The following is a 19,052-nucleotide window of genomic DNA, read 5'->3' on the forward strand; positions in this document are numbered from 1 at the left end:
GTATACACCATCATCAGCTTCTAGTCGATAGCCAGCATAACCAGGTGCAGCAGCCACTAGTCTCTTCTGGACTTTCATTGCTTCAACCTGAAAGCTTCTCCAAAGGTTTCTGGTAGAAACATCATCAAGATCATTTAGGAAGGCATCTCGCAAGAGATCCAGCCTAGACACAAATTTGTGCTTGAACAACTCCAGGAAGATATGAGGTTCAGGTTCAGGAGGGTTGAAGGTGAATTTGTAGTCAGGGTAAAGGAGGCAATATGGGTTGGATTTTCTGGAAGGTAAGGGATGGGATAGAGAGGGTGGAGTTGCTGTGGTGGATGAGGATGGAATATCTGTGGGGAGGATTCATGAGGATGGAATATTAGAAGGTGTGGGAGGATAGACATTTAATGGAGTGGGGTTCAAAACAGGTGTAGAAAGAGATGGTTGGGGAGGATTTGGAATGGTGAAGGTGTTGTGAGGTTCAGAAGGAGGTGGTTGGTATACTTGCCTGGGAAAATTGTTGGTTCTTTCAGCACGGAAAGATTCCCTGATGCGCTGCTCTAGATATTCTTTGGAGTTTACTTTCATAGGATCAAAGGTGACCCTCTGCTTCTTGGCTTCTTCTTCTTGAGCCTTTCTCTTCAGCCTTGCTTCTTGCTTCCTCTTATCCTTCTTCTAAAGGTCAGCCAGAGAAGGAAGCACTCTTCCATGAATCCATGCAGGATCAACAGAAGATTGAGCTCTTACAGAAGCTTCCAGATAGTGCTTAACAACCTTTTTAAGTTTAGCTTGGAACAAGGTAGCAAAGCCTTCAACCGGAATTCTTCTGGTCAGAATATCTGGGAAGATTACAGGAACAGAAGTTATCTCCCTGATAAGTTCCAACCTTTGCAGATCAAAACCATTAATAACGTGCCCTTGAATAACTCCAAATAACTTGGACGTTCCAATAGTCTTTAGGGAATCCATCAAATCACTTTCTATCATAATGTCTGAAATCATTCTGGCGAAAGGAATAGCAGTTTTTGGAAGGTGAGGATACTTCTCAAGTTCTTCATCTCTTGACTCTTCAATAGACGTCTTCAAATTCTGAAAAAGAATGTTGGAGATGTTGAGTTCAATTCTTCTTCCAATGCAGAAGAGAGTATATTTATGATCAGGACTGATGTACGATGAGGAGAACGATCTTCTTCTATGATGAAGAGATCCCAGAATAATCTCAGCCCAAACTTGGTAGAACGGCCTCAACACACCAGTTTTATGAGATTCAACACCAGTAGCATGGGATATTTGTCTATCAACCTGTGGCCAACAAACTCTGCCATGAAGAGGACCAGTACATCCTTCTTCATCCTCCAGGTTGTACAGCTTCTTTATCAACTTTTTAGTTATCACAACTTCATGCCCTAACACGAAGGAGATGATTGCAGTTGGGGTAACCGTTGCATGAGCCCAGAAATCTTTCACAAGAGCAGGATAAATTGGTCCAACCAATCTATCAAGGTAGTTTGACCAGCCTTGAGCCATTGTCTTTGCTTCGGGTTTGAAACCATGTACTTTCAGATTTTCAAAATCCACTGAAGATTCACAGAGAACTTCCAAATCTGAAGAAGGAATGGAACAGGTCTTCAATGGAGCATACCCATGCTTGCTGAAAACCAGATGAGTGGAAGAAACTTCTGCTTGGCTTGAAGAACTTGATGAAGGATTCATGGTGAAATGCAAAGAGGCAGACACAAACTAGGGTTTATGCGTTGAATGTAAAACGAAAGAGAGGGACAAATGGAGAGAGAGAGAGAGAGAGAGAGAGAGAGAGAGAGAGTGAAAAAGATGAAATGAAGATGAAGAGGAGTACATAAAAGGTTGGATACAAGGAAATAATAAATGCAATATGGTTTAAGTGAAATGATTACAGAAAAACATGACATCAATTTGCATTTAATGAGATATGACGTTAGGAGAGATAAAGTGACAAAATGAAATGATTTGCACAGTTACCTAGGGCGGCGTCTCCTCAACTGCACGCATGCTTGTCCAAAAATAGTGAACACGTGTTCATTTTCTGGAAAACTGGTGACAGCTGTTTTACTTTAAAAGAGATTCTAAATCAACTTAGATAGTGAAACGTTAGTAATAACAGAATCAGAACTTATAATTGATCATTATCAGAACTTCTTATAAAAACACAATCCCAACACATTTCAGAACTTAGCCATACGTAAGACCTTCTCATCTTCTCATTTTGGACATAAATCCATACTGATATTCTTCAGAATGAACTTAAACCTATCTTCAGCAAGGGGTTTTGTAAAGATATCAGCCCATTGATGGTCTGTATCCACAAAGTTTAAAGAGAGAACGCCCTTCTGAACATAGTCCCTAATGAAATGATGTTTAGTCTCAATATGTTTAGCTTTGGAGTGTAAGATAGGATTCTTAGATAAACATATGGCAAAAGTATTATCACAGAAGATAGGAATTTTGCTCTCATATATTTGATAATCTTCTAGCTGACTCTTCATCCAGAGCATTTGTGTGCTACAACCAGCAGCAGCAACATATTCTGCTTCTGTTGTTGAGAGGGAAATGGTAGCTTGCTTCTTGCTGTACCAGGAGATCAGGTGACTTCCTAGAAATTGACAACTTCCAGAAGTACTCTTCCTTTCAATTCTATCTCCAGCATAGTCAGCATCACAAAATCCTACTAAGTTTTATTCTTTAGATCTTCTGTAGACTAAACCAACATTAGTAGTACCTTTCAGATACCTCAGAATTCTCTTAACAGTAGTTAAGTGAGATTCTCTAGGATCTGATTGGAATCTAGCACACAAACAAACACTGAATAAAATATCAGGTCTAGAAGCAGTTAAATATAGAAGAGATCCAATCATACCTCTGCACAACTTCTGATCTACCTTCTTACTTACCTCTTCCTTTCCTAGAACACACGTTGGATGTATAGGAGTTTTGGCTTCTTTGCTTTCAGAAAGATTAAACTTCTTCAGAAGTTCTTTCACATACTTCGTTTGATGAAAATATGTCCCATCAGAAGTTTGATTGATTTGAATCCCAAGAAAATACTTGAGTTCTCCCATCATACTCATTTCAAATTCAGCCTGCATAGACTTAGCAAACTCCTTTACAAGTGAAGCATTAGATGTTCCAAAAATAATATCATCAACATAAATTTGACAAATTAAAATGTCCTTCTTAGATGTTTTACAGAAGAGAGTCGTATCCACTTGTCCTCTAGTGAAACCATTGTCCAGAAGGAAAGAACTTAATCTTTCATACCAAGCTCTAGGAGCTTGCTTTCAATCCATACAATGATTTCTTAAGTTTGAAAACATGTTCTGGAGACTTAGAGTCTTCAAAACCAGGAGGTTGGTGGACATAGACTTCCTCATTTATATAACCATTTAAGAAGGCACTCTTAACATCCATCTGATACAAAGTGATGTTATGCTGAGTGGCAAAAGAAATTAATAAGCGAATAGATTCTAACCTGGCCACTGGTGCAAAGGTTTCTGTATAGTCAATACCTTCTTGCTGACTATAACCCTGAGCCACCAGTTTGGCTTTGTTTCTTACCACTTCTCCCTTCTCACTAAGCTTGTTTCTGAAAACCCACTTAGTACCAATGATGTTGAATCCTTTTGGTCTAGGAACAAGATCCCATACATCATTCCTTGTAAACTGATTTAGTTCTTCTTGCATGGCAATTATCCAGTCTGGATCTTCTAGAGCTTGATCAACAGAAGTTGGCTCGATCAAAGAAACAAGACCTAATTGACATTCTGCATTGTTCTTAAGGAATGCTCTTGTTCTGATAGAATCATCTTTCTTTCCAAGAATCACATCTTCTGAATGAGCTGATGTGAGTCTAGAAGATCTTCTGACTGTTGGATCTTCAGAAATTCTGAGATTCTCTAAAGATGCAGCAACTTGATCTTCTAATTCTTTGCTTCTGAGATTTTCAGCTTCTGAAACTTTGCTTCTTGGTTCTACAGCTTCTGATATATCAATATCTATATCTGCAAAATTCTCAAACTGCTTTGGCTTTTCAAGACCAAGCTTATCATCAAATCTGATATTGATTGATTCTTCTACAACCAATGTTTCAGTATTGTATACTCTGTAGCCTTTAGAGCGTTCAGAATATCCAAGAAGGAAACATTTTTGTGCCTTAGAATCAAACTTACCAAGATGATCTTTAATATTCAGAATAAAACAAACACATCCAAAAGGATGAAAATATGAAATGTTGGGCTTTCTGTTCTTCCATAATTCATAAGGAGTCTTATTTAGAATAGGTCTTATAGAGATTCTATTCTGAATATAACATGTAGTGTTTATTGCTTCTGCTCAGAAGTGCTTAGCCATTATTGTTTCATTGATCATGGTTCTGGCCATTTCTTGTAGAGTCCTATTCTTTCTCTCTACAACTCCATTTTGCTGTGGAGTTCTAGGGCAAGAGAAATCATGGGCAATACCATTTTCTTTGAAGAACTCCTCAAAGAATCTGTTCTCAAATTCACCACCATGATCGCTTCTGACCTTTATGATTTTGCACTCCATCTCAGATTGAATCTGAGTGCAGAATTCAAAGAACACTGAATGAGACTCATCCTTGTATTTTAAGAACTTTACCCATGTGCAGCGGCTATAATCATCTACGATGACTAATCCATATTTCTTCCCTCTGACAGATGCTGTTTTGACTGGTCCATACAGATCAATGTGCAGAAGTTCTAACGCCTTGAGGAAGAGACAACATTCTTAGATTTGAATGCAGGTTTGGAGAACTTGCCCTTCTAACATGCTTCACAAAGAGCATCTGATTTGTATTTCAGATTTGGGAGTCCTCTGACCAGATTTAGTTTGTTAATCTGAGAAATCTTTATCAAACTAGCATGTCCTAGTCTTATGTTCCAGACCCATTGCTCTTCAGAAACAGACATAAGGCAAGTTACCTTCTGCTTCTCAAGATCTGAAAGATCAATCTTATAAATGTTGTTCTTTCTCTTGCCTGTAAATACGATTGAGCCATCCTTCTGACTTACAGCCTTGTAATACTTTTGATTGAAGATAATATCATAACCATTGTCACTTAATTGACTTATGGACAATAAGTTATGCGCTAATCCTTCTACAAGAAGTACATTAGTTATGGAAGGAGAGTTACCAATACTTATGGTTCCAGAGCCAATTATCTTGCCCTTCTGATCTCCTTCAAACTTGATTCTCCACCAGATTTAAGCACCAGGTCTTGGATCATAGACCTTCTTCCCGTCATGTGTCGCGAGCACCCAGAGTCCAGGTACCATGAAATTTTGTGCTTTGTCTTCTTTGCTGCTAAGGATATCTGCAACAGAAATTATCTTCTCCTTAGGTACCCACAAATTCTTGGGTCCTTTCTTGTTAGTTTTCCTCAAGTTCTGATTGAACTTGGGTTTAGCATGACAAGTAACTGGAGGAACAGCATGATATTCTTTAGGTTTGGCAGCATGATATTTTTTAGGTTGTGTCACATGCTTCTTGTTGTGTGTAGTGTTAAAGCTTTTGGCATGTGAAGTGAGCCTAATATCATGTGAGTGGCCATATTTGAACTGATCATACAATGGCTTGTATGTGATTTTCAAATCATCAACAGGTTCAAATTTGTGTGGGGTATCACCCTCATAGCCAATGCCAATCCTTTTGTTTCCAGAAACACCATATATCATAGAAGTAAGATGACTTCTGCCAATACTTCTAGATAGAAACTTTCTGAAGCTCGAGTCATATTCTTTCAGAATATGATTGAGGCTAGGAATGGATTTTTCTGATTCAGAAGGAGATCCAACATCTTTAGATAATTTTAAAACTTTTTCCTTCAGTTCAGAATTTTCCACTTCCAGCTTCTTAGTTTCAGAATCAAATAGCTTTTTCATCTTTTTGTATTTGATACTAAGATGAGCCTTGAGTTCCAGAAGTCCAGTTTGTAGATGTTTTTGATTGGCTGTATTTTTTGGTAAAACAAATAGTGTCTTTATCATGTCAAGACCGGTGTCATGACATGCATTGTTTTGAAGTTTCTCTTGTGCAGGTTTTTACTGATGTCAAGACCGATGTCATGACATCCGAAGCTGCTGTGTTTTATTATGTTCTCAGCATGGTTGGTTGATCTGTTAAGACTTTGCGCGCCTCTTTTGGAATCTTTGGATATTGATTCGCTTCAGAACAACGTTATGCGATGTTTATTCATAGGATCTTTGATTTATGGAAATGGTTTTAAAATTAGGTTTAAAACTAATATTGGATCCAAGGCCCAGCTGCTGCAAGGTTATATAGAAGCTGCTGGATGTATGTTTTTTAGGGTTTGCCGTCCAGAAGTTTGTTGTGTTGTTCGTCTGTGTACTAGATTTCTTGTAAGCCAAACAATCATCATGATGATTGTCTTGGTCTAGGCGTTTTTGTTTTGAGTTGTAAAAAGTACTCAAAGCTTTTAAGCAAGAGTACTATTGTTCTTGATCAAAGCTTTTAAGCAAGATCAAGGTGTGTTTTGAAGAGTGTCTTCTTTTGCTTTTCGTCTGTTAGTTTCTCATCACTGCTGTGATTGAGGGGGAGTGAGTAGGAGCTCTGGTCTAGCTGTTTAGATTGAAGTTGCATTGGGTAGATATTAAGTGAAAGGCGTAATATTGAGTTGTATTACCTTGAATTAATATTACTTATAGTGGACTTCCTCCCTGGCTTGGTAGCCCCCAGATGTAGGTGTGTTTGCACCGAACTGGGTTAACAATTTTCCTGTGTTGTTTACTGTTTACTCTTTGTTCATTTGTTTGAAAACATTCAGATAATGATGTCGTGACATCCTGTAAGACATCGCGTGTCTGAGTCCAGAATTTCATTTGGTATCAGAGCAGGCACCCTGCCTGTTTTTACTGGGTGAGATCTAGGGAAAGTATTTTCTGGTTCGATGGACAAAGAAGGTGGTGGATTTATAATGAGACCACCCATTCTGGATGGCTCTAATTATGATTATTGGAAACCTCTCATGGTGGCTTTTCTGAAATCTGTGAATAGCAAAGCATGGAGAGCTGTGAACAAAGGATGGGAACATCCTGTTATTACTGATAAAGATGGCAACAAAACTCTTAAACCAGAGGAAGAGTGGGACAAAGATGAAGAGGCATTGGCGCTTGGCAACTCTAAAGCTCTAAATGCTTTATTCAATGGAATTGACAAAAATATATTCAGACTGGTGCACCAGTATGAACTAGCCAAAGATGTCTGGGATATCCTAAAGACTACTCATGAGGGCACCTCCAAAGTGAAGATGTCAAGACTTCAACTGCTAACTACAAAATTTGAAAATCTAAGGATGAGGGATGATGAAAGTATTAAGGATTTTCATATGAATTTACTCGATATTGCTAATACCTCAGGAGCTTTGGGAGAAAAAATGTCTGATGAAAAGTTGGTAAGGAAAATCCTTAGATCCCTACCTAAGAGATTTGATATGAAAGTTACAGCTATAGAAGAGGCACAGGACATCAGCAAAATGAAGGTAGAAGAGTTAATTGGATCTCTTCAAACCTTTGAGATGGGAATCAGTGAAAATTCTGAAAAGAAGAACAAGAGCATAGCCTTTGTGTCCAACTCTCAAGAAGAAGTAAAGGAAAGTAGAGAAGAGAATGTATCTGAATCTATAGCTATGCTTGGTAAACAATTCAACAAAATTATGAGAAGGATGCATCAGAAGTCAAGACCTAATGTCAAGAACATCTCATCTGACATCAATGGATCTTATGACTCTGGCAGAGGAGCTAAACCAGAAGAAAATTACAATCACAACAAAGGGATCCAATGTCATGGATGTGAAGGGTATGGACATATTAGAGCTGAATGTCCTACCTATCTCAAGAAACAAAAGAAAGGATTGTCAGTCTCCTGGTCTGATGAAGATTCTGAGAGTGATTTTGAAGAAGAATCAGCCAAACATGTCACAGCCCTGACTGGAGTTTACAACTCAGATGAAGACTCTAGTGAAGATGAGCTATCCTTTGAAGAACTGGCAACCTCCTACAGAAAGCTCTGTATCAGAAGTGCTGAAGTATGTCAACAAGGTGAAAAGCAGAAGAAATACATAGCCCAGTTGGAGGCTGATAACAAAGAGCTTAATGAAACTATATCTGAACTGAATGATGAAATTATCCTGTTACAATCCAAACTTGATCAGATGTCTAAATCAGTAAAAATGTTGAACAATGGCACGGATATGCTGGAGGAGATCTTGCAGGTTGGAAAAAGTTCAAGAGATATGTCTGGCATAGGATTTGTCAGTGCAAAGAAATATGTCCAAGATAGTAGCAGAACTAAACCTGAAGCTGAGATGTCGAAGCCGATGTCAAAACATGTGACTCAACATCACGAGAAAGGTGAAATGAAGAGAAAGTTTCAAAGATGGAGATGTCATTACTGTGGAAGATTTGGACACATTAAGCCTTTTTGCTTCAGACTACATGGATATCCAAATCAAGCTCCTTCTTACAAACCTAAGCAGATCATGCCCATCCAGAAGCAACAATGGAAACCTAAAAATATGGCCTTAATAGCCCATACATCTCTTAGAGTTTCAGCCAAAGAAGACTGGTATTTTGATAGTGGATGTTCCAGACACATGACTGGACTCAAGAATCTGCTTGTTGATATCAAAAGTCATTCTACTAGTTATGTAACCTTTGGTGATGGAGCTAAAGGAGAAATCAAAGGAGTTGGGAAACTAGACTGTTCAGGAGTGCCAAGTTTAGAAGGTGTTTTGTTGGTCAAGGGCCTGACAGCTAACCTCATAAGCATCAGTCAACTATGTGACCAAGGATACCAAGTCAACTTCACTAAAGCTGAGTGTGTGGTTACTAATGAAGAAAAGGAAGTAGTAATGAGGGGTGTCAGATCCAAAGATAACTGCTACTTGTGGGTGTCTCATGAATCCAGCTACTCTACTGTTTGTTCTAAAGAAGAAGAAGCAAAGCTGTGGCACCAAAAACTTGGTCACCTTCATCTAAGAGGTATGAAACGAATTATTTCTCTGGAAGCTGTAAGAGGAATTCCTAAGCTACAAATTGATGAAGGAAAAATATGTGGTGAATGTCAGGTAGGAAAACAAACCAGAATGTCACATCCAAAGGTTACACATCTGACTACTTCCAGAGTTCTTGAACTTCTACATATGGACTTGATGGGACCAATGCAAATAGAAAGTCTTGGAGGAAAGAAATATGCTTATGTGGTTGTGGATGACTACTCCAGGTACACTTGGGTAAACTTCATCAGAGAAAAGTCAGATGTGTTTGATGTTTTCAAGGACCTATGTCAAAGAATTCAAAGAGAAAAAGAAAATGGTGTTGTGAGAATCAGAAGTGATCATGGAAAGGAATTTGAGAATCAAAAGTTTGCTGAATTCTGCTCCTCTGAAGGAATACATCATGAATTCTCTTCCCCTATTACTCCACAGCAAAATGGGGTTGTTGAACAAAAGAATAGAACTATTCAAGAATCAGCAAGAGCTATGATCCATGCTAAGAATCTTCCTATCTACTTCTGGGCTGAAGCCATGAATACTGCTTGTTATGTCCATAATAGAGTTACCTTAAGAAAAGGAACCTCTACCACCCTATATGAGATCTGGAAGGGAAGAAAACCCACTGTCAAATACTTCCATGTGTTTGGTAGTAAGTGTTACATTCTTGCTGATAGAGATCACAGGAGGAAGATGGATCCCAAGAGTGATGAAGGAATCTTTCTGGGCTACTCTACAAACAGTAGAGCCTATAGAGTATTCAACTCAAGAACCAAAACAATAATGGAATCCATAAATGTTGTGGTTGATGATGTTCATAATCAAGCAGATGTCACAGAAGATGTCGGAACATTCTGGGATCTTACAGCAGAAGGGTCTACAAGAGAAGATGATTGCAGTCCCACTATCACAGAAGCTGAGACTGAACCCCCTAACAAGAGTCCTTCTATAAGACTTCAGAAAGATCATCCTAAAGAACTTATTATAGGAGATCTCAACAGTGGAGTTATTACAAGGTCAAGAGAAGTTGTCTCAAACTCTTGTTTTGTATCAAAGATTGAACCTAAAAATGTCAAGGAGGCATTAACAGATGAGTTCTGGATTAATGCCATGCAGGAAGAACTAGGCCAGTTTGAAAGAAATGAAGTATGGGAGCTGGTACCAAGACCTAAAGGTACTAATGTCATTGGAACTAAATGGGTTTACAAGAACAAGTCAGATGAACTGGGAACTGTTATCAGAAACAAAGCAAGGCTAGTTGCTCAAGGATACACCCAAGTTGAAGGAATTGACTTTGATGAAACCTTTGCCCCTGTTGCCAGACTTGAGTCAATTAGGTTATTGTTAGGGATTGCTTGTATTCTGAAATTCAAACTATACCAGATGGATGTGAAGAGTGCTTTCTTGAATGGATATTTGAATGAGGAAGTCTATGTAGAACAACCTAAGGGTTTTGCAGATCCAAACCACCCTGATCATGTTTACAAATTAAGAAAAGCTCTTTATGGTTTGAAACAAGCCCCTAGAGCTTGGTATGAGAGACTAACTGAGTTTCTTACGAGCAATGGATACAGGAAAGGAGGGATAGATAAAACTCTTTTTGTTAAAGATGAAGGAGGGAAGATTCTGATAGCTCAAATCTATGTGGATGATATTGTTTTTGGCGGGATGTCAGACAAGATGACTAGACATTTTGTTGATCAGATGCAATCTGAATTTGAAATGAGTCTAGTTGGAGAATTAACCTATTTTCTTGGGCTGCAAGTCAAACAGATGGAAGACTCAATCTTTCTCTCTCAAAGCAAGTATGCTAGAAACATTGTCAAAAAGTTTGGAATGGAAAATGCTTCTCACAAAAGGACACCAGCACCTACCCATTTGAAGCTAACCAAAGATGAAAAGGGAACCAGTGTTGATCAAAGTCTATACAGGAGCATGATAGGAAGTCTGCTGTATCTTACAGCCAGTAGACCTGATATTGCCTTTGCTGTTGGGGTATGTGCCAGGTATCAAGCAGAACCCAAAACCAGCCATATCAATCAAGTCAAGAGGATCCTGAAATATGTGAATGGTACTTGTGAATATGGAATGCTCTACTCTCATGGGTGTGAACCCATTCTCACGGGATATTGTGATGCAGACTGGGCAGGAAGTGCTGATGACAGAAAAAGTACTTCAGGAGGATGTTTCTTCTTGGGTAATAATCTTATTTCATGGTTCAGCAAGAAACAAAACTGTGTGTCTCTGTCCACTGCAGAGGCAGAATACATTGCAGCAGGAAGTAGTTGCTCTCAGCTTGTTTGGATGAAACAGATGTTATCAGAATACAATGTCACACAAGATGTCATGACATTATATTGTGACAATTTAAGTGCCATTAACATTTCAAAGAATCCTATTCAGCATAGCAGGACCAAGCACATTGATATTAGACATCATTACATTAGAGATCTTGTTGAAAATAAAACAATTGTCTTGGAACATGTTGCTACAAACCTTCAACTAGCTGATATTTTCACAAAAGCCTTGGATGCAAATCAATTTGAAAATCTAAGAAGCAAACTAGGCATTTGTCTTTGTGAAGGATTATAGCAATTAATTGGATATGAGACCAGCACTATTTCTCTCTTGACTGTCAAGTATACTCTGCTGATGGTGGTGATGATCATACTACTGGTAGTGATGACTGAGGAGGGTGAGGATGCTGATGCCCGGACTAGTAACTCCAATGATGTGGGGATGAGTACGGAGAATGATTCTGAAGTGTAAATCTTCACCTGTTGTTTGGCTTCTTTTGTGGCTAGAAAGGGGGAGAAGTGATAGATGATGATGATTTGGTTGTTGGTGTTGGTGTGGTTGCTGTGAATTGGATTTGGTTGTTGGTTGTTGGTGTGGTTGCTGTTATTCTGTTTGATTCCTTGGATGTACTATGATTAATCAAGCAAGAGGTTGTTGTCTAACAGATTTTTTTTTGGATCCTTGTGTCTATTGGCTGCTGTGTGTACTCTGATCTCTGATGGTATCATCTATTATTGTTTTAGCCAAAAATTCGCCAAAGGGGGAGTTTGTAGATGTTTTTGATTGGCTGTATTTTTTGGTAAAACAAATAGTGTCTTTATCATGTCAAGACCGGTGTCATGACATGCATTGTTTTGAAGTTTCTCTTGTGCAGGTTTTTACTGATGTCAAGACCGATGTCATGACATCCGAAGCTGCTGTGTTTTATTATGTTCTCAGCATGGTTGGTTGATCTATTAAGACTTTGCGCGCCTCTTTTGGAATCTTTGGATATTGATTCGCTTCAGAACAACGTTATGCAATGTTTATTCATAGGATCTTTGATTTATGGAAATGGTTTTAAAATTAGGTTTAAAACTAATATTGGATCCAAGGCCCAGCTGCTGCAAGGTTATATAGAAGCTGCTGGATGTATGTTTTTTAGGGTTTGCCGTCCAGAAGTTTGTTGTGTTGTTCGTCTGTGTACTAGATTTCTTGTAAGCCAAACAATCATCATGATGATTGTCTTGGTCTAGGCGTTTTTGTTTTGAGTTGTAAAAAGTACTCAAAGCTTTTAAGCAAGAGTACTATTGTTCTTGATCAAAGCTTTTAAGCAAGATCAAGGTGTGTTTTGAAGAGTGTCTTCTTTTGCTTTTCGTCTGTTAGTTTCTCATCACTGCTGTGATTGAGGGGGAGTGAGTAGGAGCTCTGGTCTAGCTGTTTAGATTGAAGTTGCATTGGGTAGATATTAAGTGAAAGGCGTAATATTGAGTTGTATTACCTTGAATTAATATTACTTATAGTGGACTTCCTCCCTGGCTTGGTAGCCCCCAGATGTAGGTGTGTTTGCACCGAACTGGGTTAACAATTTTCCTGTGTTGTTTACTGTTTACTCTTTGTTCATTTGTTTGAAAACATTCAGATAATGATGTCGTGACATCCTGTAAGACATCGCGTGTCTGAGTCCAGAATTTCACAGTTAAACTGGAAACTAACTCTTCTCTAGATAGTTCAGAAAATACCTCTTCAGAATCTGATTCTGATGTAGATTCTGATCCGTCATCCACTGTGGCCATCGGTGTAAGGTTTTCCTGCTCGCCTTCAGAGTCTGATTCTGATTCTGATTCTGAATCATCCCATGTTGCCATAAGACCTTTCTTCATATGAAACTTCTTCTTGGGATTCTCCTTCTGAAGTTTTGGACATTCATTCTTGAAGTGTCCAGGCTCATTGCACTCATAACAGATGACCTTCTTCTTGTCAGATCTTCTGCCTCCAGAAGATTCTCCTCTTTCAGGCTTCTTTGAACTTCTGAAGCTCTTGAACTTCCTTTGCTTGCTCTTCCAGAGTTGGTTTACTCTTCTAGAGATCATGGACAGTTCATCTTCTTCTTCTGATTCTGATTCTTCAGAATCTTCTTCTTCAGCCTGAAAAGCGTTAGTGCATTTTTTATAATTAGATTTTAATGCAATAGACTTACCTTTCTTCTGAGGTTCATTAGCATCCAGCTAAATTTCATGACTCCTCAGAGCACTGATCAATTCTTCAAGAGAGACTTCATTCAGATTCTTGGCAATTTTGAAAGCAGTCACCATAGGACCCCATCTTCTTGGCAAGCTTCTGATGATCTTCTTGACATGATCAGCCCTTGTGTATCCCTTGTCAAGAACTCTCAATCCAGTAGTTAGCGTTTGAAATCTTGAGAACATCTTCTCAATATTTTCATCATCCTCCATCTTGAAGGCTTCCTATTTCTGGATCAAGGCAGGAGCTTTAGTCTCCTTGACTTGGGCATTTCCTTCATGGGTCATTTTCATTTACTCATATATATCATAGGCAGTTTCCCTGTTAGATATCTTCTCATATTCAGCATGAGAGATAGCATTCAGCAAAACAGTCCTACACTTATGATGATTTTTGAATTGCTTCTTTTGATCATCATTCATTTCTTGTCTTGTAAGCTTTACACCAGTAGCTTTCACTGGATGTTTGTAACCATCCATCAGCAGATCCCATAAGTTACCATCTAGACCAAGGAAGTAACTTTCAAGTTTATCTTTCCAGTATTCAAAGTTTTCACCATCAAATACTGGTGGTCTAGTGTAACCATTGTTACCATTTCCATTTTGTTGCTCAGCAGAGCCAGATGTAGATGTATTTGTTGGATCTTCACCAGCCATCTTGACTTAAGCGTTTTTCTCTTCCTGAATCTTTTCTAAACACGGTTAAGTGCTTGCACCTTAGAACCGGCACTCTGATACCAATTGAAGGATAGAAAAACACTTAGAAAGGGGGGTTTGAATAAGTGTAGCTTTAAAACTTGTAAGATAAAAACAATTTGCACAATGATTTTTATCCTGGTTTGTTGTTAACTAAACTACTCCAGTCCACCCCCTAGGAGTGATTTACCTCACCTGAGGATTTAATCCACTAATCACACAAGATTACAATGGTTTTCCACTTAGACAACTTCTAAGTCTTCTAGAGTATACTGATCACAACCTGATCACTCTAGGAACAAACTGCTTAGATACCCTCTAAGACTTTCTAGAGTATTCTGATCAATAACCTGATCACTCTAGTTCTTACAAATTAATGTAAACAAATTCTTTTAAGAGTTACAATGCTTCTTAAAAAGTTATTATCACAACTGTGATTTTCTCTTAAGTTTAAGCTTAATCTCACTAATATATTACAACAGCAATGTAGTGAGGTTGAAGATGAAGTTTGAGAGCTTTTTGAATTTGACAGCGTTTCTGTATATTTGCGCAAGTGTTGTATTAAGAGTTCGTAACCTTGCTTCTCATCAGAACTTCAGTTTATAGGCGTTTGAGAAGATGACCGTTGGGAGCATTTAATGCTTTGCGTAATCCGTACAGCATTGCATTCAATGTTTCACTCTTTTGTCAACTACCTCGAGCCTTGCTTTAGCTGTGTCTACTGACGTTGCCTTTAATAGCTACTAACGTTCCTTTTGTCAGTCGGCGTAGCCTGCCATCTTGTACTTGCTTCTTTATTTCTTTTGTGTAAACAACGTTTGAATATCATCAGAGTCAAACAGCTTGGTGCAGAGCATCTTCTTGTCTTCTGACCTTGAAGTGCTTCTTAGCGTGATACCATGAGAACTTCAGCGCTTCTGCTTCTGATCTCAAGTCCTTCTGATGCTTCCATAGACCATGTTCTGATTCTGCTTGACCATCTTCTGATGTCTTGCCAGACCATGTTCTGATGTTGCATGCTGAACCTTCTGAGTCAGTGCTTCTTGCGCTGATTTTGTGCATACACTTTATGTGATTCCTGAATTGGAAATTGCATAGGATTAGAGTACCACATTATCTCATACAAAATTCATATACATTGTTATCATCAAAACTAAGAATATTGATCAGAACAAATCTTGTTCTAACAGAGGTCGTGTTTTTTTCAATGTTTGCATCGTTGCAAAGTGACCGTGAAGGTACAAGTATTGAAATTCCGATTGTTAGCCATGTAATTTCTAGTGGTGGGATTGTTGTGGATCCTTCAAAAGTTGATGATGTATTGCAATGGGAAACTCCAAAGTCTCCAACTGAGATTCAAAGTTTTCTTGGTTTAGGTGGTAACTACCGAAGATTCATTGAGGGATTTTCTAAGTTAGAATTACCGTTAGGTAAGTTGAATCGAAAGGGTCAAGCTTATATGTGGGATGTTGCGTATAAAGAAAGTTTTGTAGAGTTGAAGAAAAAGTTGACGACCGCTCCGGTATTGATTTTTCCTAATCCGAGTGAGTCTTTTGTGGTGTATTGTGAGGTGTCAAAGATGGGCCTTGATGGTGTAGTGATGTAAAATGGATAGGTTGTTGCTTATGCTTCTAGACAACTGAAAATTCATGAGAGGAATTATCCTACGCATGACTTAGAGTTGGCCGCTGTGGTGTTCATTTTTAAAATTTAGAGACATTATCTTTTTGGCTATAAATTTGAAGTGTTTAATGATCACAAAAGTCTTAAGGACTTGTTTGATCAAAAAGAATTAAATATGAGGCAGAGGAGATGTCTTGAGTTACTAAAAGACTAGGATTTTGATTTAAATCACCATCCTGGTAAGGCAAACGTGGTGGCTGATGAATTGAGTAGAAATTCTTTGCATATGTCAATGATGATGGTGCATGAATTGGAGTTAGTTGAACAATTCAAATATATGAGTTTGGTGTGCGAATCAACTCCTAATAGTGTGAAATTTGGAATGCTGAAATTGACTAGTGGTATTCTTGAAGAAATTCGAGAAGGACAAAAATCCTACTTGAAATTGGTTGAACAAGTGACATTGGTTAACCAAAGTAAAAGAGGTGAATTTCGAGTGTGTATCCCCGATATTCCAGAACTTAATAAGAGTATTCTTGAAGAAGTGCATCGAAATGCGTTAAGTATTCCTGCGGGTGCTATGAAGATGTATCAGGATTTAAAAAGGTTGTTTTGGTGGCCTGGTATGAAGAAAGATGTTGCTGAGTTTTTTTACGCTTGCTTAACTTTCCAGAAGTCGAAGGTTAAGCATCAGAAGCCTTCTGGTTTAATGCAGCCGTTGAACATTCCAGAATGGAAGTGGGACAACATTTCAATGGATTTTGTGTCCAGTTTACCGAAGACCGCCAAGGGCAATGATTTTGTTTGGGTGATAGTGGATAAGTTAACAAAGTCGGCTCATTTCTTTTTGATGAAGATTAACCATTCTATTTCTATGTTGTCTGAGATGTATATTGAAGAGATTGTGATATTGCATGGAATATCGTCGAGTATTGTGTCGGATAGGGATCCAAGGTTCATGTCGAGGTTTTGGAAAAGTTTGCAAGATGCCTTGGGTACTACCTTGAGATTGAGTTATGCATCTCATCCGCAGACGGATGGGCCGACCGAAAGGACTATCTAGTCACTGGAAGATTTATTAAGGGCATTCTGTTAGACCAAGGAGGAGCCTGGGATAGCCATTTGCCATTGATTGAGTTTACTTACAACAATAGTTTTCATGCTAGTATCGGTAAGGCACTGTTTGAAGCGTTGTATGGTAGAAGGTGTAGAACTGCGTTGTGTTGGTATGAATCGGGCGAGAGTGCTTTGCTCGAACCTGAGATTGTGCAAGAGACGACTGAAAATATAAGGATGATCCGAGAGAGGATGAAAGGTTCTCAGAGTCTTCAGAAGAGTTACCACGATAAGATAAGGAAAGCATTGGAGTTCCAAGTGGACGATCATGTGTTCTTGAGAGTTACTCCAGTAACCGGTGTCGGTAGAGCTTTGAAGTTGCGAAAAAGGATAGATGAGGTGGCCTATTGGATTGCTTTACCTCCGTCGCTTGTGAATCTTCATGAAGTGGTTCATGTGTCTCAGTTGAGGATATACATTTCGAATCCTTCGCATGTGATTCAAATGGATGATGTACAAGGGAGAGATAACCTAACTATTGAAGCGTCACCAGTGCGAATAGAAGGACAGGAAGTGAAGCAATTGCAAGGTAAAGAGATCACATTGGTGAAGGTGCTGAGGGGAGGACCAGCAAGTGAAAGTCTGACGTGGGGTTAAATATTTTTTTTGGTCCCTCTAAATATAGTGATTTTCAACTTTAGTCCCTCTAAACATTTCCTTCAAAGAATGATCCCTCTAAAATTTTCCCGACACACTTTTGGTCCCTTATGCTAACGTCTGTTAACAGAGCTGACGTGACACTAATACGTGGCAGTGACAGTTGTTAAAGATGTTGACGTGGCATGTCACATGGCTAAGGTCAACATTGTAACACCTCTAAATCTAGATTAATTATTTAATTAAGTATTCAATTGATTTAGTATGAATATGTGGATTTTTGGGAGTATTATGACGTGATTGTGAGATTCTGCGATGTTTGGATAAATGTGACGTGTGATGCCTAAGTCTGATGTGTGTGGGGTAGCCTGGATTGAGGTGTTGGTTAGAATAATGTAATAATATAAATAAGTAGTGTAATTGTTTTGGAATTATTAATTAACATTATTATTTGATTAAATAAAATAAAGGTGATAGTGTGAGGTGAAGTAATTGAGAGCATAATAGAAAGATCATATTAGGGGTCCTAAGATTAACTAAGAAAAAAGAGGAAGAGAGATGAAATATTCACTTAATTGGAAAATTTGGGAGAAGCGTGAGAGAGAGAGAGAGAGAGAGAGAGAGAGAGAGAGAGAGAGCTAGGGCAAGAAGAGGAGAAATGAGAACCAACTGTAGAACGTGGAACGAGGATCAAAGATACCTATAATCTAAGGTAAGGGGACTTATCGTAATTCTTATAATTGATCTAAGGCTTAGATAATTGTAGGTTTGGCTTGTGATTGGATGTTTATGATGAAACAATGAAGAATGATGCTTAGATTGTGTTGTTGTACGAATAAGAATGTTAATCTTTGATTATATGATGAGTAGTACCATGAACTAGAGTCAATTCCACCATTCCATAGTTTTGAAGGTCTAGGGTTTTGATGATGATTCTTGGGATTATGAGATTATGATGATTGATTGTATTTTGATGCTTGTAATAGATAATACATGTTAGAACTAGGTTAACATGCCTTAAATCGCCGGAAAATACTGATTCAAATGTGTTTTGGGGTTTAAAACTCGGACTGGTATGATGCAGGTCGCGTAGATATTTTCTGCAGAATCGCAGATCGCGCTTAGCGCGATTTCATTTAGAAAACATGGTTAGAAAACTGTTTCGGATTATGAAAGCTTATATTTTATACTAATTTATGAGTAATATTATGGAATTTAATTGGCATGTTTAGATGGGTTTAGAGGGCTATTTGTCGATGGTGTGGAACTTGATCGTATGACTATATGCATGTATTGCTCGTTGTAGTAAGTTGTTGTTGAGATGATTTATAACATGACGAGTATGAAGTATGTGTTGTATTAATTGAGATGGTTGTGATGTTTGTGTGTAATATTGAGATGATTGTATGATATGATGAGTAAATAAATGATGATGCCTTTTGACTAGCCATGGT

At 38.4% G+C, this 19,052-nt stretch overlaps 1 protein-coding gene across 1 annotated transcript; it reads left to right on the forward strand.

Annotated features, from left to right (window-relative positions):
• Nucleotides 1-17,178: 17,178 nt before the first annotated feature.
• Nucleotides 17,179-17,598, forward strand: LOC131604805 (uncharacterized). Its single transcript, XM_058877220.1, has one exon. It carries the CDS (start codon nucleotides 17,179-17,181, stop codon nucleotides 17,596-17,598), a length of 420 nt encoding a protein of 139 aa, XP_058733203.1.
• Nucleotides 17,599-19,052: the final 1,454 nt, after the last annotated feature.

The sequence above is a fragment of the Vicia villosa genome, linkage group LG5, assembly GCF_029867415.1.
Source record: "Vicia villosa cultivar HV-30 ecotype Madison, WI linkage group LG5, Vvil1.0, whole genome shotgun sequence".
In the NCBI taxonomy this organism is placed as follows: Eukaryota; Viridiplantae; Streptophyta; class Magnoliopsida; order Fabales; family Fabaceae; genus Vicia; species Vicia villosa.